This window comes from Eriocheir sinensis, chromosome 1, assembly GCF_024679095.1.
Source record: "Eriocheir sinensis breed Jianghai 21 chromosome 1, ASM2467909v1, whole genome shotgun sequence".
NCBI classification, from domain to species: domain Eukaryota; kingdom Metazoa; phylum Arthropoda; class Malacostraca; order Decapoda; family Varunidae; genus Eriocheir; species Eriocheir sinensis.
Genome location: NC_066509.1, coordinates 28,822,901 through 28,845,823, shown reverse-complemented (window position 1 = coordinate 28,845,823; position 22,923 = coordinate 28,822,901). Strand labels below are relative to the sequence as shown.

The 22,923-nt window shown below is 43.9% G+C and overlaps 1 protein-coding gene across 5 annotated transcripts; it reads left to right on the top strand.

Moving 5' to 3' along the window:
* Window positions 1-234: 234 nt before the first annotated feature.
* On the top strand, window positions 235-21,897 carry LOC126995909 (uncharacterized). Of its 5 annotated transcripts, XR_007750827.1 has the most exons (12): window positions 242-321; window positions 2,163-2,253; window positions 3,464-3,629; window positions 6,512-6,621; window positions 9,016-9,081; window positions 9,599-9,792; window positions 12,401-12,494; window positions 12,992-13,080; window positions 13,706-13,784; window positions 14,422-14,682; window positions 17,274-17,448; window positions 19,407-21,897. XR_007750827.1 is itself a non-coding variant. In XM_050855817.1 (11 exons), coding segments are annotated over exons 6-11 (558 nt in total). In that variant the 5' UTR covers window positions 242-321; window positions 2,163-2,253; window positions 3,464-3,629; window positions 6,512-6,621; window positions 9,016-9,081; window positions 9,599-9,759; the 3' UTR covers window positions 16,040-17,267. The 5 variants fall into 5 exon arrangements, 1 of the variants encoding a protein (XP_050711774.1); XR_007750828.1 differs by lacking the exon at window positions 2,163-2,253 and having other exon boundaries at window positions 235-321; XM_050855817.1 differs by lacking the exons at window positions 17,274-17,448; window positions 19,407-21,897 and adding an exon at window positions 16,038-17,267.
* Window positions 21,898-22,923: the final 1,026 nt, after the last annotated feature.

The window sequence follows — 22,923 nt, the reverse complement described above, 5'->3', positions numbered from 1 at the left end:
TGCAAAGAGAAAGAAAGAAAAGAGGAAGAGAAAAGAAAAAGGAAAAAGGAAACCGCTAGAACGAAGAGAGAGATACGAACGGAGGAAAAGAAGAAAAGGGATGAAAAAAGAAAGAGCAAGGAAGATAAGGAGACAAAAGAGGAAGAGAAAAGGCAAAGAGAAAGAAAGAAAAGAGGAAGAGACAAGGGAAAAGAAAAAAAGGAGCCGCTAGAACGCGTCGACTCGGTTTGTTTACGTTTTGCCGCGGGGAGTTGCACGTGTGGGCGGCGTTCAAAAAGATCTACGTTTATTTCACGTTCCTGACCTCGCCCGCCTTTAAAAGTAAGTAGGCCTATGGGAGAGACCCTGAGGCATCGGTAAGCTTACAGTATGGCGGTCTAGTGGAGCGGTAGGCCTATAAATATGGGTGCTAGGTGAGGGTAAGGAAAATTTTTCTACGTTACATTCTTCCTTCCTCCTCCTCTTCCTCTCTCTTCCCTCTTCCTGCAGACCTTAAATTTGAGTGTAAGGTCAAGTTTAGGGCTTATGCTATAGCTGCTACTACTACTATAGGTGCGCGTCGCCTCAGAGCTCATCTTTGTCACATCCTGCGTTGTAACAGGGCGGGCGTGACATCTTACCACAGTGTGCCTTCCCAGGTCCTCGTTGCTCCAGGGCGTAGCTCCGTTACCCTGGGGGCCTATGGGGTGCGGGGTACAGGCACCCATCGCTCCGGGACACCTTGCCTCAGTGCTCATCTCTGTCAAATTAAAGACTCAAGAGGTAAGCTTGTGACAGGTGAAGTTTGGGGTCTAGAGCATAGCTACTCATTGCCTTGGTGCTCATCTCTGTCACATTGGGTTACCTTACCCAGGGTCCTGAGGTACACCTATGAACCCCAGAAAGGATGAACAGCTCAATACTAAGTTACATGAAGAGAGAAGGAAGGAAGTGAAAAAAAGGTTTAATATATAAACAGATGATTGAAATAGCATTCAATCAATAAGACTGACTCTGCAAAATATTTAGGGAAGCGTGCACAGCCACCTCTGGCCAAGTTAATGCTTACAACATGGATTATTTTTACTCCCTGACTGCAGTGCATTAACAAAGGACTTCCTAGAAATAGAAGGGGGTTGAGAGGAGCAAAGTCCCCTGTTTGCTAGGTTACGTAAAGTAAGGCTTGGTTAGTTTAAATATACTGGGCAGGCAGTGAGGGGTGGCAGGAATACACAGTGCAGGGGCGGGGTGGCCCACTATTCGGGCCGGTGTGAGAAATGCCTGCTGCAGAAATGAGTGCTGGTGTCACCATGGTGTCCACCATACATGGGGCAATACAGCAGAAAACATTAATATGCCTGGTTTTGTTCTGGTTTGTCCACTTTTTCCTCAATAAGCTTGGGTGTGATTCTAGAGATTTTGGATAATAAGTCACTGGCGTCCAACGCTCACTGGGGAACACACACACAGCGGCAAAAACGTTAATTTGCCTGGTTTTGTTCTGGTTTGTCCACTTGTGATCTTGGTGAGCGCTGAGTATAATCAGTAAGCAAGTTGAACCTCTCTGTCAGCTATGTTGAGGGGCAGTGGGGTGACGGGTGTACAACAGGATTGAAAAGTCAATCAAATAGTGATATCTGGAAATGACTCTCCATAATAAACAAAGCATCATCATATTTTGTCAGATATACCAGCAGCTCAAAATTAGTAGGCGACCCTCTCTGTGAATAATCCACCTCGGTTTGTTTTGCCCCTGCCTGGAGTGCCTGTAGATGTGGAGTTGATGGTGGCAGGCATACCTGAAGAGTGCTGCTGTAGGTCATGTGTGTGTACTCTTGAACAGAACAGGATAGATTATTCTATTTATTTATTTATATATATTTAATTTTTTTACATATCCGCCTGTAGCGCCGGTAGGCTTTCTTCAGGGCCTGGATGGTGGTTGGCCAAGCCTGTCATGGCGCAGGCAATTTTATAGTGGCGCCAGTTATGCTTGGCTCTTGCTGCCCCCTTGAACTCATTCTTGATTCACTGGGCAGTTTCTTCTAGAGTCTGGATTGATAGGTGGCCTTCTGGACAGCATGTGGGTAGTCTGTGGCCACTTGGCGGTTAGGCTATGTAAGGTTAGGTAGGAAGTATTACAGGTAACGTTGAGCGGGAATCACAATGAAAGTATTTTCCAGAATGGCCCGTGGTTAGTTTTCAAGTTACAGCTGAGCGTCTTCACTCAGGAACCACATACCTGCAGAGACTTCAGGAATATGCAGCCCGGCGGTGTGTTTAGGCAGGAAGGCAAGGCAGACAGACTGGTTACATTGATATCACTGTGTCTCTTGATGCAGGCAATGCTATTTTGTTCCTGTTGGCCCCTTTTGTTCTTACTTACACTAAATATAAAGTAATAAAGAAGAAAGAAAAGCAAATTTGGTAAATGTATAGTTTAGTTCTGCCACCCCAAAATATCACCATGATGTGAGAAGGCACACAAAACTAACTTAATAAAGTAATGGTAAATAAATGACAGTTATAATTGATAAATAAATAATTGCTAATGGGTTAAATCTTAGTTATGTCATAAGTGCCATGCCAATTATTATTATTATTATTATTATTATTACTATCATCATTATCATCATTATTATTATTACTATTATTATTATTATTAGTATTAGTATTATTAGTATCATTATTAATATCATTATTATTATTATCATTATTATCATCATTATTGAAGGAAAGAATATAAGGTTCTAGTCTTTGGTAATTGTTGCTACTACTACTACTGTTACTAACTAACCTAAAGTAACCTTGATAGTTTTGTTTTCTCCCATGAAACAGTGATTGCCCCAAAATAATCATAAAGAAAAAAAAGGAAAAAGAAAAGTCAGTCCAGGTATATAAATGTGTAGCATAGTTCAGCCACCTCAGAAAGCCACAACAAAACTAACCTAACCTAACCTGGATAGTTTTGTTCTCTCTCCTGAAGCTCTGAGAAGTTGTGCGTCAGTAAAACAGCCTTGCAAGCCTCCCTGCCTCATGTAACTGCCATGATGGGAAGGTTCACAAAACTAACGTAACCTTACCTGGATACATTTTCTCTCTTTCTCTTTAAACTCAGAATCTTGGCATCAGTAACACAGCTTTCCTGCCTCCTGTAACTCATAACACTGCCATGGTGGGAAGGCTCACAAAACTAACTTAACCCAACCTGGATACTTTTTCTCTCTCTTTCTCTTTAAACTCAGAATCTTGGCATCAGTAACACAGCTTTCCTGCCTCCTGTAACGCATAAAGCCGCCATGGTGGGAAGGTTCACAAAACTAATCTTACCTAACCTGGATAAGTTTTGTTTTCCTTCTCTCTGGAAAATAAACAATTGAAATACCTAAAGAGAAATAAAGAAAGATGGCAGTGTGACCCTTCTGGTGTACCATGAACCTAGAGGAAAGTATTATCATTATAACTCTGTGCCCTGTGTCCCCAGCTGTGTGAAGAAGCTGAGCAGCGTCTCCCTGGCCTGGGCGTGGAGTGAGCTGGTCCCCTCATCACCAGCACCATAGACCAGGGGATGAGGTGCTCCTGCCCTCCACCACCACCACCTGGGTGCCGGCACACCCTCCTGGGTGGACCAGAGGATGTCCACTGTGCTGGTGAGTGGCCTGACCCTTGCATCTCCCTGGGTCATTGTAGTGCTCCAAACTTGCTCTTTTTCTGAGGCCTGACCCCAGCACCTCTCTGGGTCATCGTGGGTCATTTCAATTTCAATTGCATTTTTTTTCTTCATTGTACTATTTATTCTCTCTCTCTCTCTCTCTCTCTCTCTCTCTCTCTCTCTCTCTCTCTCTCTCTCTCTCTCTCTCTCTCTCTCTCTCTCTCTCTCTCTCTCTCTCTCTCTCTCTCTCTCCATCTCCATCGTTGCAAACCTATTAAATAATTACTTTTCCTCGGTGTTTAATAATAACAGTCCTCCCACCACCACCACCAACACCAGTACTAATGTAAATCCCGAGCATGCATTGTCTAACTTTGAAATAAAACCCGATGAAGTCCTAAAGCCCTCAAATCACTTAAAACAAATAAAAGTCCTGGACCTGATAAAGTATATCCAACTCTGCTGAAAGAAACAAAGTGCGAAATACTCTCCTCCCTCACAACCGTATTCAATATGTCCTTGCGACAAGGCATCGTCCCTTCAGATTGGAAAAAGGCTAACGTGACACCGATTTTTAAGAAAGGAGACAAAAAAGTACCAGGTAATTACAGGCCCATTAGTCTAACTTCGGTTGTAGGTAAGCTACTTGAGGGCATAATTAGAGACAAAATTGTGAGTTACCTTGAAAGCCACTCATTAATTGGGGACTCACAACATGGCTTCCGAAACAAAAGATCCTGCCTATCAAATCTATTAACCTTTTATAACGACCTCTTCACTGTTTATGACGTAACCAAATCACTGGACATAGTCTATCTTGATTTCCAGAAAGCGTTTGATAAAGTCCCGCATCATAAATTACTTTACAAATTAAAGCAAATAGGTATTGACGGTCAGGTAAACCAATGGATCGCGAATTGGTTGAGCAACAGACAACAAAGAGTAGTGATTGACGGATTTAACTCAGAGTGGGCGCCGGTCACTAGTGGCGTCCCTCAGGGCTCGGTTCTTGGCCCAGTGCTCTTCATTATTTACATCAACGACGTGGATGTTGGACTCAATAACCACATTAGTAAATTTGCAGACGACACAAAGATTGGTAACTCGGTTCTCACTGACGAAGACAGGCAAAGCCTCCAAGAGGATTTGCACAAAATTTCAGCTTGGTCGGATAGATGGGAGATGCCCTTTAACGTAGACAAGTCCCAGGTCCTTCAAGTTGGAACGAGGAATAAGAAGTTTGATTACGAAATGCGCGGCGTTAAACTCAAAAGCGTTCAATGCGTCAAGGACTTGGGGGTCAAAATAGCGTCAAACCTCAAATTCTCACATCAATGCATCGATGCAGCAAATAAAGCGAACAGAATGTTGGGCTTCATTAAAAGAAACTTTTTATTTAAGAATAAATATGTAATACTCCCGCTCTACAACAGTTTAGTCAGACCCCACTTGGAATATGCGGTACAGTTTTGGTCTCTCCACCATGCAAAGGATATTGCTAAATTAGAAGGTGTTCAGTTTCGGGCAACGAAAATGATCCCTTCCTTGCGCAACAAATCCTACGAAGAAAGGCTTTCTACCCTTAACATGTTCTCTCTTGAGAAACGTCGCCTCCGAGGAAAATTGATCGAATGTTTTAAAATACTTAATGGTTTCACGAATGTAGACAGATCAACATTGTTTATGATCGATGACACTTTGCGCACGAGGAACAATGGCGTAAAACTCAGATGTAGACAAGTAAATTCAGACTGCACCAAATTTTTCTTCACCAACGTTGTAGTGCGAGAATGGAATAAGCTCCCACCATCAGTGGTCCAGTGTAACACGATTGACTCCTTTAAAAACAAGCTCGACCGTCACTTCCTTGAACTTATATTAACTAGAGTAGAAAAGCAACGTTTTGGAGCCATCTGATTAATGTAGATTCACTTAGGTTTAAGGACAGACCACCTAGTCTGGACCATGGGGTCTGTGTGGTCTGATTTTCTTTGTAAATCTATGTAAATCTCTCTCTCTCTCTCTCTCTCTCTCTCTCTCTCTCTCTCTCTCTCTCTCTCTCTCTCTCTCTCTCTCACACACACACCCATACACACAGACACACACACACACACACACATATCTTCCCTTCCCTTTCCTTCCTTCTCTCTTCCCTTCCTTTCCCTTCCCATCCATTTTCTTCCCCTTCCTTCCCTTTTCTCCTCTTCCCTTCCCTCCCCACACATTCCCCCTCCCCACATACACTCCCCTTTCCTACCTCCCCCTACACCCTCTAACCCTCCTCTCCCCAGAACAAGGTCTTGAAAATCCTCCCTTCCCTTCCCTTCCCTTCTCTTCCTCCTTCCCCTCTTCCCCTCCCTCCTACACCCCCCAACACCCCCTGTGCCGTACAAAGGCAGAAAGCATTAATTCCAAGATCCTTGTGCTGAGAAAATTGCTGGTAAAGATTTGAGCTCACAATTTTTTTACTATACATCTGCTGCCTATAATTTTGTAAAGCTATAGATGGACACATGTACTCTTGATTCATGGTATTAGATTCCTGATAATCATTAGTAAATAGCCAAATTTGTTGTCCAAAGTACACCAACTACTACTCTGTGTGGAGGTAATGCATTTTGCTTTGTGGTCATTTCCTGCAGGTATTACCAGACTATTGTGGTGAAATGTTGTTTGTCCCTTTTAGGAGGTAAAACAAGTTATCTGCACCGTGTTTAGTTTGTAGAATAACAGAGATTAAATGAGTCTGGTGTAATATTTTGATAGTATTATTAACTTGACCATTGTGGCAAATAGTAAGCAAGCAGACAATCTAAAAGGCATTCATGATTATAAATGGGTCTTGATGAGGTCAGTAACAGGTCATGTCTTGCCTTACAGTGTTCCTGTGACCACGAGTACCACAAGAACAGCGCTGTGCTCCCTGTGGAAGGCTGTGACCTGCCCACCATCATGGCCGGAGGTCACCAGGAGCAACACAGCACCAGGAGGTCAGGGTCAGGCTTTTGGGGGTGGGAAATGACGCCACTCAATGTAATAATATCTGTGTAGATGAATTGTTATTTCTTTCACTTAAGTTTTTTTTGTTCTTGTTTATGTAAAAACAGTTTTTACTCTAATGTCTTTACCCTCACTCCCTTTTACTTATTTTTTTGTTTTTATTTATTGCCCTTGAGCTGCCTCCCTCGCTGTTAAGATAAAGTAATCTCACAGTCCACTTACCCAAGAACTGAACATCACCAGTAACCCTGAGTATTACGAGGAGGAAAACAGCCAAGAAGTGGGATGACTTTGAGTGTTACAAGGAGGAAAACAGCCAAGAAGTGGGATGACTTTGAGTATTACAAGGAGGAAAACAGCCAAGAAGTGGGATGACTTTGAGTATTACAAGGAGGAAAACAGCCAAGAAGTGGGGTGACTTTGAGTATTACAAGGAGGAAAACAGCCAAGAAGTGGGGTGACTTTGAGTATTACAAGGAGGAAAACAGCCAAGAAGTGGGGTGACTTTGAGTATTACAAGGAGGAAAACAGCCAAGAAGTGGGGTGACTTTGAGTATTACAAGGAGGAAAACAGCCAAGAAGTGGGGTGACTTTGAGTATTATGAGGAGGAAAACAGCCAAGAAGTGGGGTGACTTTGAGTATTATGAGGAGGAAAACAGCCAAGAAGTGGGGTGACTTTGAGTGTTACAAGGAGGAAAACAGCCAAGAAGTGGGGTGACTTTGAGTGTTACAAGGAGGAAAACAGCCAAGAAGTGGGGTGACTTTGAGTGTTACAAGGAGGAAAACAGCCAAGAAGTGGGATGACTTTGAGTATTGCAAGGAGGAAAACAGCCAAGAAGTGGGGTGACTTTGAGTATTGCGAGGAGGAAAACAGCCAAGAAGTGGGGTGACTTTGAGTATTGCGAGGAGGAAAACAGCCAAGAAGTGGGGTGACTTTGAGTATTGCGAGGAGGAAAACAGCCAAGAAGTGGGATGACTTTGAGTATTGCGAGGAGGAAAACAGCCAAGAAGTGGGATGACTTTGAGTGTTACAAGGAGGAAAACAGCCAAGAAGTGGGATGACTTTGAGTATTACGAGGAGGAAAACAGCCAAGAAGTGGGGTGACTTTGAGTGTTACAAGGAGGAAAACAGCCAAGAAGTGGGATGACTTTGAGTGTTACAAGGAGGAAAACAGCCAAGAAGTGGGATGACTTTGAGTATTACGAGGAGGAAAACAGCCAAGAAGTGGGGTGACTTTGAGTGTTACAAGGAGGAAAACAGCCAAGAAGTGGGATGACTTTGAGTATTACAAGGAGGAAAACAGCCAAGAAGTGGGGTGACTTTGAGTATTACAAGGAGGAAAACAGCCAAGAAGTGGGGTGACTTTGAGTGTTACAAGGAGGAAAACAGCCAAGAAGTGGGATGACTTTGAGTATTGCGAGGAGGAAAACAGCCAAGAAGTGGGGTGACTTTGAGTGTTACAAGGAGGAAAACAGCCAAGAAGTGGGACGACTTTGAGTGTTACGAGGACGAGAGCAAGACCAGTGAGGCGGAGGGCTGTGACGGGGCGGACCACCCCATGCCCGCCCAGCACCTCCAGCTCCCACTCAGAACAGGGAAAAAAAATGTCCGGAGTGCAAGGGGGAGTTTTCCACGAAGAAGGCCGCCCTGAGCCACCGCTGCCACCAGACCAAGAGGAAGGAGCGTGAGAAAGTGACCTACTCCTGCAAGGGCTGCCTGCGTAGGTTCCTGCTGCGGAGGGAGTACTTGAAGCATGCCGACGCCTGCTGCAAGAACACTCCCGTCACCTGTAATCTGTGCCTGGTGAGGAGAGGACACACTCACTTCTTTCTCACTCTGCTGTCACCCCTGTGGTATGAATGTGATGTCTGTTATCCATGTCTGTATCTGTGTCTATATCCATGTCTGCCACAGTCTGCAGTGATCCAGCTGATACAGAAAGACCCAAAAATCTACTTGGCTGTGGTACCTCTTTAGCAACTGGGTAGAGAGTTGTCTTCCCATCTGGCTGGTCGTGGGCTCAGTCCCCAGCACCGGAGAGTTTATTTCCCTCTTTCCAGGCTAGATCAATTGCTTGTGTTTCAAGTCACTGAGACAATGTATAAATAAATACATTCAAGAAGCTTTCGGTACACATCAGATACGTGTAATCCTGAGCTCAACCTGAGGCATGGTGATTCTATAGGGCTGAAAAGTGTAGCAGCAATTTCTGCTGCACCCACAGCCGTGGTATCTTTGGTGGACGCTTCTCTGCCTTTCCTCATGTGTGTAACTTGTCACTGACATGGATGTGGACCTGAACATTGACGTGGATCACACACAAATGGATGCCCAGCTGAATGTTGAACTCATAGGTAATGTATTGTTCTCTCTTTTCCTCAGGTAAAGTTACCCAGTGCTGCTTACCTGCCTGGCCACCTGGCTGCCCTGAAGCCTCCTCTCAGCAAGGTGAGAGGTTACTATTGCTGTTGAGTAAGTGAAGGTTGGGGGCATGCACTAAGCTGTGCATGGCCTTAGTGCTCGTCTCTTTGTCATTGGCCCTTGAACCTGTTATACCTAACAAGAACCCGTCACTCTGGGACACAGAGCCAGTGTGAAATCTGTGCTGCTACTTTCCCCAGATACCCATTTATCCTCCAGCCTGAAAGAGAGGATGAACAGCCAGGGGAGCCGGGCGCTGGCTGACCAGAGCCAGGATCGAACCCGGGCCATGGATTCACAGCTAGGAATGCTAACCATTACACTACCTGAGACTGTAGAGGCCAAGGCAGACAGGGAATCAGTAGGAGAGTGTAACAAAACAGACTACTCTAAAATCAGACTGAGAAGTGGAGAAAGTTGGGACAGACCTCTTGTCATGCAGTGTAGCTGTTATCAGCTAAAGATGATGACAACATGTTTTTTGTGTGGATTGTGACGTTGTTGGTGGCTGATGCGTGTGTTGAGGCTTCCCTGTCCCTTGCAGGGCAGCACCTTGTGTGAGGCGTGTGGCCGAGGGTTCAGCAGGAAGGAGGCGCTCCAGCGGCACAAGGCGAGAGTCCACGGGAAGGCCCACGGCAGCCACCAGTGTGGCCGCACCTTTCCCCACACCTCCCTGCTGGCCGAGCACCTCAGGCCACACCAGGGATGCACTTGTCCGGAATGTTCCAAGGTGTTCAGGTAGGCTGCAGGGAGTGGTACCTTTTATTCCTAGTTCTGTCAGCTGCATGTCTCCCCCCAGGGGTGAAAGTAAGATTAGATTCTTGCCGGTACTGTCTTTAAAAGTGTACCCCTGCGTACTGGCTGTAGACGGCTGTATATCTCTTACCGGTACAGTGTACCCCTGAGTACTGGCTGTAGACGGCTGTATATCTCTTACCAGTACAGTGTACCCCTGCGTACCGGCTGTAGACGGCTGTATATCTCTTACCGGTACGGCGTACCACTGCGTACCAGCTTACTGTCACCCCTGTCTCCACCTCCATCCAACACCTTGCTGCTCATGGCTTTCTGTGCCTTTCTTTCTTCATCCTATGCAACTTCAACTCTTTTCATTTTTTCCTTCACATCGCTGTCTGATTTTGCCTTATTGTTATGTCAATGCAGCGAGATCTTTCTTCTTTACATTTTTTCCTTCGCACGTCAAGCCATTTTTTATTTCCCCATTTAGTAAACTGACTTTCCTTTCTTTCTTCAATCTAAGTCCATCCCTATGCTGTCCTGCTCCCTAATGAGGTGCCAAGTTTATGAAAAAAGTATATTAGAGCAAAAATATTCTTGAAGGTCCCCGCAGTCATCTTTACTAGTCATGTATCGGATATCCACATCTGCGGAACATCCGCATCTGCATTTCTGATAAATGAAACTTCCGCATTCATTTTTGTGATGAAATAAACATCCGCATCTGCATTCGCACCACACAAAGAGGATGCTGTGGGTATATTTTAATCATTACAGAGTCACAGACTCAGAGATCATAATGCAGATTACAGAGTACAGAGCTTGCAAAGTTGAAGAAAATTGATTAATGCATGTTAATTTTCTACTAAAATTGCACCTTCTATTAATTTCCAATCAAATTTACACAACGTAATGTGTCAAGATTTTTGCGGAAGGGCACAAGGAAGGAGATCATTTTACATAGTAACTGTGTAGTATATATGTATCATGTAAATTTCTAAAAGTATGTACCTATGCATGTATTGAACTATGTAACTGTATGTGCTATATATATATATATATATATATATATATATATATATATATATATATATATATATATATATATATATATATATATATATATATATATATATATATATATATATATATATATATATATATATATATATATATATATATATATATATATATATATATATATATATATATATATATATATATATATATATATATATATATATATATATATATATATATATATATATATATATATATATATATATATATATATATATATATATATATATATATATATATATATTTCCGCGTGTGACCCTGGAGAAAGAGAGAGAAAGTTCCGCGCATGACCCTGGAGAGAGAGGTTGCACTGTTCCTGCTGCCCCCCGGGTAAGGGCAAGCGCCTGGCGGCGTTCCGAGGCGCCCTGTGTGTAGTGGACCACGACCCCTTCCCTGTTCATCTCCTCGATCTCCAGCTGCATGTCGGACCCTTGTGCAGTGGCGTCGCGAGGGGCGGGAACTTATGTCCCCGGCGCAATACTTCGGGGGCGCCAAAGTGAAGATCAACCAGAGTTTTGTTCCGCATCCTGGTAACACACAACATGTGTGGCTGAAACTCGTCATAAAGCTTTAAAATTACAAAATGCAGTATTGTGTAACAAAGCAGCTAAGAGCTTGCAATAGGTAGGCAGTGGCTGAGTGGTTAGTGTGTGGGCCTAGCATTCAAGGCGCCACGGACAACGTCGGTTTGAATCCCCACGCTACAACCTGGGATTTTTCAGTCACTGCCGAGTGGCCTAAGACTACCCACATGCTGTCCAGAAGACCACCCATCAACCCGGACTCTAGAAGATACCGTCCAGTGAATCAAGAATGAGTTCAGGGGAGCAGCATGAGCCAATCATAACTGGCGCCACTATAAAAAAATTGCCTGCGCCATGAGGGGCTTGGGACGACCACCTGGCCCCTGAAGAAAGCCTACTGGCACTACAGGCAGAGATGTAAAAAAAAGAAAAAAAAAGTGCTATTTATTGAATTACCAAAATCATGAACACATCCGCATCCGTGAGGATGTCATAATTTGATATCCGCATCAGCAAAATATGTAAATATGGCATGCACATCCACATCCGCGGATCTAAAATATGACATCCGATACATGACTAATCTATACAATTTATTTTCATTGAATTCTAATTAACTCGTCCTCTGCGATTAGCATGGATTTGGCTTTCACTGGTAGCCTGGAAACATATACGTATTCCCAGGTCTTTCTCTGCCTCTGTGGTGGATAGAGGAGTGTTTCCCATGTGGTATTGATATGCTGGATATCCCCTTCCAAGGTGCAGGACTTTACATTTTTCTTCATTGAATTGTAGCAGCCACTTTGTTCCATTCCTGTATCTTGATGATGTCTTCTGGTAGGAAATCCACAGTCAAGGGGTTAAAGAAGTCTTGGTCTTAGAAGAACTCTTGCAGTGATCCGTGACACCTGGAAGGGGTGAGTCTCAGGGAACAAGTGGCCTGATGTCTCTTGTGGTTATGAGCAGACACATGTTCATTGTTTCTCCCGGTGTTTCATCTGTAGATCCAACCTCACGCTGCACCGCCGGGCCCACCACTGCACCGCCTGCAACAAACACTAGAAGTTCCACGCCAGCTACACCTACCACATGAAGAAGGTGAGGGAGGGCCAAGGGACCACTCACATCCACTGCCATGGCCTTGGAGAGTTAGGATGTGGCCTGGAGACTGTTTTGGCACCTGTTTCAACTCATCTTAAATGAGGGTTCATATTTACCTGATTTGATGGACGTAAATGTGGTTGATGCATTAATAAAAAAGGGGAGTCTTGCAGGAAATGAATGATCTGTAATTTCATGTATAGATTGGAAAGAACAAGAATCATTGAGCAATCAGTTCAGTTATTTAAGTGTCTTTGTAACCAGTAACAAGTGAAGGTGCGAGCATTGTGTGTAATCCCTTGGGGCCTGTTTATCTATAGGGACCCCCAAATATTTACAAATTAATGAATAAAGAATATTGTTAATCACTATTGTCAGTTAATCTAATCAAAGTGTGTATATGCAGGAGGGCCACACTGTTGTGCTCCTGAACATAATCCAGCCTCAGAATACATGAGGTGGCAGTGTTTGTAAGCTTCACTTTGTTTCGTCAGTTCCACGGGAGCAGCGGTGTGGCGGGTGCCGGCCGGTGGTGTGCTCTGCGTCAGCACTCCCTGACCTGCCGCGTCCACCACACTCAGAGGTAAGCCAGGGGTGTTGTGAGCCCTAAAGGTGGACAGTAAGATGAGCCGTTGCATCTTTAATGAAGACTTAATTTATTCAACAAAGTTTGTTCATGAATATAAATAATACATATTTTTTTCTTGACAGTTCATGTTGTCCTTTGATAGAACACTATTTTAAAACAATGGTTAACATAATTTTATTTTGATGAAACAAAAGAATATTAAACACTAAACAATACCTTTTGCTTCTATTTGATACTAGCTATTGATATGTTTTGATGTAACAAACATTGGTGTGTTGAGCAAAGTGTTCACTGTTACCTTGTCTGCTCCCCTGAAGACCACCGGAGTGCTCACCGCTTCTTGTTACCATTTGAACTTGGTTTTATATCAGACTATTCTGACTCCTTCTACAAGTGGTGGGTTAATAATAAAACAGTTTTCCTCTAGAAAGGTTTCAGTACATTTTTTGTGACCAGCTACTCTTTATTCTTGGCCTTGAATAATAATAAAATAAATATACTTTTATTCAAGCATGTATGGTGGGCTAAAGTGGGCAAATTCTTAGTACTCTATTTGATCACTAAAATGTTAGTATGAATTGGAGAGCGGGAAAATGCTCAGTAGTTGTCACTTTTGCAGCACAGGGCAGGAGGCAGCTTTGGAAGACATGCAGGGGGTGGCAGGGAGGTCATGAAGCCACTCCCTGACAGTGCACCAGGTGAGTCTTAAGTGACAACACCACAGCTCATCAAGATGTTATAGGTGTGTGTGTGTGTGTGTGTGTGTGTGTGTGTGTGTGCCTAGGCTGGGTGCAACAGGGTGAGATGGGAAGCGAGCATCATGGTCATCATAGTTAATTTTAGGGTACCTTCAAATACATGACAGGCAGCAACTAAAAGTAAAAATCAATAAAGGAAGGGCTGAATAAATTAGATATTAACCCATCTGCTGTGATTGGTACAGACTTGCTTTTCACTGTTAGCTTGGTAACATATAGGTACTTCCAGGTCATTCTCTGTCTCTGTGGTGGATAGTGGAGTGTTTCCCATGTGGTATTACCGTATTGGTGTGCTGGATATGCCCTCCCAGGGTGCAGGACTTTACATTTTTCTTCATTGAATTGTAGCAGTCACTTTTTGTTCCATTCCTGTTGCTTGGTGATGTCTTCTTGTAGGAAATCCGCACTCAAGGGGTTAAGCCAGGAGTGGAAATTTGAGGCTCAGGAACGTGCCAAAGCTGCAGTTCAAACCCTTGTCTTCAGTGGCCCAAGCTGCTACACCTCCTTCCTCTTGGAGCTGATGCAAGGCTGTGATGAGAAATTTTGTACACCCATGTCATCACCAAGTCTCCCGCAGGTTGTGGCTCCCTGCTCAGCCCTGCCCACCTCAGCAAGAAAGGAACTGACAGCCTTGTCCTGCTGTCAGAGATGAGGAAGATTCAAGTGTACCCACCTCCAAACACCTCCCACCAGGCGCCTCCTGCGGTGGAAATCATTGTGGAGGTGTTGGAGGACACGGATGCAGAGTACCAGTACATCATCTTGGTGGAGGACGCTGCCGTGGCCCACTTCACCATGACGGACACTGCTGCCATATGGAACACCTCAGGCCGCCAGTGTAAGTGTTCTCTGTCAGTGTTGTAGTTAGGTTAGGTTAAGTTTAGGGTATCTTCAAACACATGATAGCCAGCACCTCATGGTATAAATCAACAAAGAATAACCTCACTTTGTTGTATAGAAAGTGGGTGTTCATCACTCCGGCATCTGTATCTGTCACCTCAGTTCTTGAGCCTGTGGTGGGTAAGAGCTTGGTACCCAGAGGTACTGCTAGTGTGACATCCAGGTCACCACAGTTTACCTTCTCTAGATTTTCCCAGGTGCTCATTTCCTGACCTTCCTGAAAGGGGAGCATGAAGAGTTTGGTAGGCTGGGCGCCGACTGCCTCAGGCTGGGATTGAACCCAGGCCTGCTGGCTCATAGCTAGGCATGCCAACCACTGCACTGCTAAGGTGCCACTAAGTAGGCAAGGGTAAGAATAAGCAGCAAATTATCACCATATCTATAATACTTGGTTTTATTCATAAAAACTACAAAATTGGTCAAATGTATAAATGAGTATATCATAACAATAACCTTTATAGAATATACATAAAGGAAACTTAAATAGCAAAAGAATTGTTTAGCATCAGCTATTCTGGCCTCAGTGATACCTTGTAGCACATGCCTCTCTGTGTCCTCTTTAGAAGTCCAGTAGTCGTGTAGTGCCGGGATGTGAAGGCCGGAGAAGAAACTTAAAAGTATAAGGAAAAGACGTAGCTTAAGTCATTATAAGTGATTACAAGTAGTTGTAAGCGAGCATAAGTAATTATAAGTCACTGTAAGGCCATCATAGATGTGCAAGAAAATGTAAGTTGGTATTTTTTATCACAACCTATAACAGAGTACCCCCCCCCCAGACTACAATTACACAATATTGCGCAATGCCACGCCAAGACTTCCCGCCAGAGAACTTAGTGTCTGTCGCCCCTCCCTTTCCCCCCCTTCCCCCTACCAGCCCACGCACCTTGGAATTGTTACCAGCCCTTGCTTGTCAATCCCCTATCAGTTAAAGTTATCCACCCTTACATAGATTTTTTTCCGCTGCTCCACATGAAATTTCGTCACCTTGCACGTTAAGTGACCGCACCCATATATAAACTACCCTAGTTTTCCCTTCATTTTGAATTAAAACGTGATAGATTATAAATCAGCTACTTGGCCCCCTTGTCTGTGTGATGGGGCTGCCCCAGGACGGGTATAAAAACATGGGGCAGCGTTTCCCGGGCAGACTCCAGGCTCATCCACTGTGTTTTACAGGTCCGGGCGACCCACTCCCTCTGCCACACACACACACACACCTACACAAACCCGTGTGTCCATCCCGATGTGTTCTTTTAGTTGTTAATCTCAATATTTCTCTTCTTTCCGCGGTAGGAGCTGTAGGAGAGAGCCCTGTATGCGTTCTTGGAGCCATACCAGGGGTAGGAAACAGGGAGTCGAGTCCCCCTTACAATTTCCTCCTGTACTCCTATTGCGGGAAGAATTGTGGGAGTATATAGGCCAGTAATCTGTGCTTTATCTGTAGTGTAAGACGTGTTTGTGAAATAAGAGGCTGTATGTTTGGTCTTTACGACGGAGATGGTTCTCGTTGTGTATGGGCTTTCCCGGAAATGTAACGTTCCCCCATCTGAGTCTCTTTCATACATCATATGTACCTGGTTTTACAATAATTGTACACCCGCCCAAGGGTAAAGATTTCGTGGAGAATCCTCAGCCTTATTCTGGTTACCATTGTGAGAGGAGAAAACTAGAATTCAGTCGTGTGTCCATTCGCCCACTTCCGTCAGTTTCGGGTAAATCGTGCCTTCAATGAGGAATTAATTGTAAACCGTGTCGTCAGGCATGCCTATGTATTACCTTCTAAACTAAGTCACAGGAATAAATGTAAGCACTCCTATATATAGGCCTTCATTTCTTGTCACTCCCCGTTGTGAGATTTGTCCGGCCGGCTGTGAGTTAAACTAACCATTTACCGCCCCCGAGTCTGCCCCGCTCACCTCGCTACCCTGCCCAAGGGATCAGAGTCTCGCTCTGGGTCATTTTAATCCCTCATTAAATCCTTAGTCCTTTATATACACATACTCTTAAGGTTCCCAGTGAGCTACCGGTGACATAGTTCATCGGTAGATCTCTGGGTGGTGGCAGCAAAACTACCCCCAGGGTGAGTCTCCCTTGTTTTTCCCCAGATATCCATTAGTTGAACTTCCTTTTTTTTTTTACATCATTTAGTGCCCCGAATTTCTGGGCACGACAGTCAGTAGTCAGAAGTGTGGTACAAATAGACAGAGGAGGAGCTTTTTTGACATTCAACAAGTCTTCTGTTCCAGAATATTTGCACCCAATAGCTGCCACACCATTACCATTTAAGTAATACTTGACACCATGAGTGGTTAGGTTGGGAAACTGGCCTTTGAGCTCTGGCACACTTCAGGTTATTGACTGATGGTGGTATTGAGAAAGAAGGGTGACAATAATTTCTTCCCTTTGAATGGTCCTTACAGATGTTGTCTATTGTCTGGTACTGTTGTCCTGATCAGCACTGGTGACAGGACATGTAGACGAAGCTAATACTCATTCTTGAGCTTGTAAGATCTCTTCCATATTTCACAGAGGCAGACAGTGACATGGAACGGGTATAAGATGGCGAAAGGCAGTAATGTATGGGAGATGATGATCCAGGCCGAGATGCCGTAGAAGTTGAGTTTCGTCGGGTGGGCGGGCATCAACGATGGACGTCTGGAAGGAGCTGATCGTCCACACGGCAAGACTTCACACCAGGAGGAAGGTAACCTGGAACAAAGCATGCCAAGATGAGACGTCCCCGCACACAGATAGCTATTGTGTTTTTTATTCGTATATTATTGCCAGAATGACATTTAAGAAATCCCATTGATATCTTAATTGTAGTTTCCATTTCACTTTATGTATCCTCCTCAGAAAAGTAACCCTAGTTTAAAATGAGAGCTGCCAGAGCTCACAAGAGGTGTGATGGAGGAGGCAATATAATGTTGTCACCCTGAGTGGCCAAATGTACAGCAAGGGCAGAGTGGGAAGCTAGATAAAGCCTCAAGAAAGGCAGACTTAGGGTAAGGTGGGGTAAGTTGCCCCTTTTAAGAGAGATTGCCTGTTGTAGCCACATTTTTTGAAATAGAATTTAAAAAAAAAGTTTGTTGAAAGTTTAGGCTAAGGCCTATCTATGGTATATATTATATCCACTTATTATGATTTACACCTTATTATGATGGCAATATAAAAATAATAACAAAGGGGGCTTCTTACCCCACATGTGGGGTAAAACGCCCACTGGGTAGGCCTTTTACCCCACTCTGGCTTACAATAATAAAACTCACAGAAACATAAGGAAAATAGTTTTTTCACATTATAAAAATATAATATGTATTCCCTTTTTGAAAACTATACCCTATAAATGTCTCTTGATGTGAAATATAGGAACACAATCAAATTTGTGTCTCCTAATGAACAGAATGTAAAACTAAACATTTAATTAATTTTCTAAAAGGTATCCCCTTCTTTTAGACTAGTAATATTAGACTAGCTTCCCTTTCTTCTGAATTTTTGTAACAAAAGGAACATCTACTTTCATGAAAAATATATGGAACTAAATATTCAATTAATTTGATAAAGTATATCCTTTCTGTTGCATATTGATATTTGAAACAGTTAAAAACACCAACTTCCTTATAGTCTCAAACTCAAAAGTGTTCAAAAACTTAAACAAATTCTATTTATAGCAATACTGTAATGCCTAATCAGACTTGCAGTTTTGACATACGTACAGATCTAGGCCTACTCCAGTTGTACATTCTACATGTGACCAATTTCTACAACCCCGACATTGGACCCATTTTTCAGGAGGTCTGCTATTAGCAAATAGCTCCCCACACACCAAACAAGGCCATCTGCCAATTTGCTGATAATGCGGTAAAAGGCCCACATGTGGGGTAAAAGGCCTCCCTGTGGGCACCTTACCCTAAAGGCACAGGGGGCCTCTTACCCTGGCAACTCATATATACACAAAATGTCACCATTTTTCCTACAAGTAAGTAGACAGAGTATAATGACATGCAATATGGTCTGGACATCTTAATTAGGGCAAGTATCCATAGCCATCAGGCTAACTCTAAAGTTCTTTGTCGTTAATTAGGTATCACTAAAATCACTGAAAACTTACAAGAAACTTGTCAAAAAGAAGAAATGTCCCCTTGTGGCCAGAGCAAGTGTCCATTGTTTACTCCAGTAGTTCCTGTGAGCACAGAGAGTTGGCGTTGAGTTGAGAAAAGAAAGAAAGAAAGACAAAACCAGGGGGGGCCTTTCACCCCAGGGGGGCATCTTACCCCCCCACCTTACCCTACTAAGTATTGAGGTCACCGGCCTGAATCTTGGGTGTCTAGCCATCATGGACTGGACTAGGTGATAGGAGGAAGCTATGAGGTTATGGAGGAGAAAAGTAATGCTCAATGAATTGGAATAGTTTGTTAAACATTTATTTACTTTCCACTAATATGACAACTTCCTGTTCCCACCTAGCCCAGTTCAAGGTAGCTCCTAACATTCGGTATCTAAGTTAGGGCCGGCAATGTGAATCCTTCATTAATAAGAGAATCATATTTGCATATCTCTGTTGTACATTCTCACTGACACAAGCCAGCAGGTGTAGATGTGTTTGTACATTGCAGGACCATTGAGATTATTTGTATTAAGTGGTGCAAAATTGTTTTCCAGGCCATCCAGGATGAAGGTGGTCTGCAGGGTGGTCTGACGGCACAGCAGCACCATCAACTATCAATCCTGAGGAGAGATGCGTCATTAGCTGGCAGGGCTCGCGGCACGGACAGTGGACAGCCAGTGGGAATGGCATTTTTAAAGTGTTTCCTACAACTTGTAGCTGTGTCACCGATGAGCCCAACACCCTGAAAACGTTTCTTGCTTTAAAAGATGTAAATGGTAATGTCTCAAACAATATGGAGGATGCAGTTATTTGGGATGGAGAAAAACTACATGGAGCCATACAGTTATCATGAAGAGGTCACTAGTGAAGAGAATGAAGTGCTAAGCTTGGAAGTTCTCAGTGCAACAGCAGATGAATTAAATAAAGCTGTGCAAGGAATGAGTGAAGGAAAAGCAGGAAGAGGAGATGGCCTAGTTAAAGATGCTAGTGATTTCATACCTATTAAATTTAGTAGAAGTTCTGCATTGTAAGTAACACATCAAACCAATCACATCAATACACTTCCCATTTGGTGCTGTAAAATTAAGTAAACCTTAAAGACAGTATTTGATCATCTTAAGGAACCCTCCTGGCAGCAGCTGTAGAGGAACTGTGAATGAGGAGAGCTGAGCCATGGGGAGCAGTGAGTATGTGGCTGCCTCTGTAATTGGCTGACAACCCTCATCCATGCTGGCTCCAGTTTCCTATTATATATATAAGGGTTAGAGTAGCTTCCTTTGTGCTAGGGGGGTGGACATTGCTATGAGGAAGGAATGATAACTTTAATGTGTTGTGTAAGGATGGGAGGGAGAAAGGAATGAAAGCTTGTATCAGAGGTTTGGTGTGGGTGTAACAGTCATGGATGTATATTGTGGAATGGTTGAATGGGTGAAGTGTGGTGCTCTGAGATGGTTTAACCTCTTGACTGCAGATTTCCTACAAGAAGACATCACCAAGCTACAGGAATGGAACAAAAAGTGGCTGCTACAATTCAATGAAGAAAATGTAAAGTCCTGCACCTTGGGAGGGGAAATCCAGCATATCAATATCACATGGGAAACACTCCACTATCCACCACAAGGCAGAGAAAGCCAGTGAAGGCGAAATATGTGCCAATTGGGTTAAACATGTGACAGGCACGAGGGAAGGTGTTAGAGGCGGACCAGCAGAGAAATGGATCAATAGAGTGGACAAGTATGAGAGAGTTGGTAGATGAGGGACTAAGTGTGCTGAGAGATATAACAGGGAAAGCTGGAGATGATACTGTTGTGGCCACCCCCTTGAGGAAAGCTCTCACAGGGGGACAAACACTGTGTCAGATGCAGAAAAAACAACAACTCAAATTTAATAACAAGAATTTAAGGAGTCTCCAAGAGGCCGCCACCACTGACCCTTGTGCTGAAGCCTTGTGAATTGGTTTAAATTTATGTAAGATTAATAGCCTACATGTGCACTATGTCTAAACACTTAACAATGATTAGGTTCAAGTATTTGTGCAGTATCGTGACATTAGTGAATCCTACTATGGTTAAAATAACACTAAAATAAACTTCCATCACTGAGCAAGTTTTAAAGTTAGGATAAGTGTTTGCAGCCATGGATCAGCAAAGGAAGAGATCGCCTGGCTGCCGCTCGCCTGGTAGTTCCCAAAAGGTCTATAGTATTCTTTTTACAGCATAGGAGGCAGCTGAAGGCAGAACAATATGACGAGAAGCATGCAACTCACCGTCCCGATAATGTTAGCAAAGGTGACCGCTGGGAAATCCGTGATATCATGTGTTAACCATTGAGGCAGCGACCTATTACTGGGCATCCAATAATTGTTTGTCATTGTTCAAACTTTTATTTTCCTCTTCCAAAATATTTCTATGTGATGTATATATGCACGAGAAGGGAGGAGAATGCCTTGACAGGAGGAAGGAAATATCTTAAGTCCGTATTCTCAGTGACAACAAAAACATTCATTGGGTGCGCGGTAGATTAATCTCAGTAATTGTCTGTTTTCTTCATATCCACACTGCAGAACCCTTGACAGACTACTGCTATCGGCTCATAAAACTTCCCAAGGAACTACCCACAGCCTATACGAAAGCTTTATCAAATGTGGATGTGTGTAAGCCTCGAAACGTTTGAGTACGTGGGCCGAAACGTTTGGGAGGTGTATTAGCCCTGAAACGTTTTTGCTTATGGGCCTCATAGCCTACACTCCTCCAATGGCTTACGGTCATTTCTCCCACACGTCAATTCGCCCACATGTCAGAGTCAGTTCGCCCACATGTAAGTCAATTCGCCCACACGTTTCACGTCACGTCTACATTGTTGGAGTAGTCATATAGTACCATGTCATTGGTGTGTAGTTGGAGAGGCCGCCATCAGGGCAGTGCAGCAGTAGAAGGCTTGTCGGGGCTTTTATCGAGTGGTAAATAGAGAATTAAAAAAAGAAAAGCTATATGTAAATTTATTAAACCCATGTGCTGAATACAAATATATGATTAAAACCTTTAAGACCTACTTAAATAACCTTTACTAATACATGCAAGATTCAGCTGCACACTGGGCCATTGAGATGAGCGCAAGCTTTCAGCAGTTGATCATATGATGTGTGTTTTACCAGTGTGACAGCCCTGCTTCTAAACGACAGTGATTAACAATGGCGCCCAAGCTTTTGTTAGTCTTCTGAAGTTGTGATGCATGCCTATAAGGGGCCTGAGAGGGGGCTGGTGGGGGCGGGACAGCAGAATCACGCACCCTTCCTTCCCCTCAGCGCGTTGGGGCATGAAGTTGAAGAAAGGGGAAGAAAAGAAGGAAAGCAGGTTTTGAGGTGAAGTAGGGAGGAAGGGAAACAGAGGGTAAGGAACTAAACTCTCTCTCTCTCTCTCTCTCTCTCTCTCTCTCTCTCTCTCTCTCTCTCTCTCTCTCTCTCTCTCTCTCTCTCTCTCTCAAAAAACATCTCCAGTCACACTACCTCCACAAACATCCTAACAAGCAAACACAGAGGACACCTGGCCACCCCCCCACCCCCACCTCACCAGCACGCCAGGTAGACAGCGACGGATGGAGAAGGGCGGGGCGGCGCACCTACTCTAATCCTTCTCGCCACCCCCATCCTCACCCTGCTGGGAACCACGGAAGGCGGAACAATGACCTTAATCCTCCGCGCCACCCCCACCCCTATCCTCATGGGGGCCTCGGAAGGCGGGACAGTAACCTGACAACACCTGGTCCCACACCTGACGATAGGAGGGGCACTAACCCTCACTACCCGACCTCCCACCTCCGATATGACAACTCTCAACAGCATCTCTCCCATGGATGGACTAGAAGCCACCCCCACCCCCACACCCAGAGCTCCACACCAACACCACCACCCCCACCAAGGCCACGCAGAAGAGGAGCGTGCTACAACTGTGGGGAAACAAACCACACGCAAAACACATGCAGGTTTGACCATAAAATACGGTGCACAACATGTTACCAATTAGGCCACAAAAATAGACTATGTAACTTCTACAGAGGATAGGTCATTGGCGA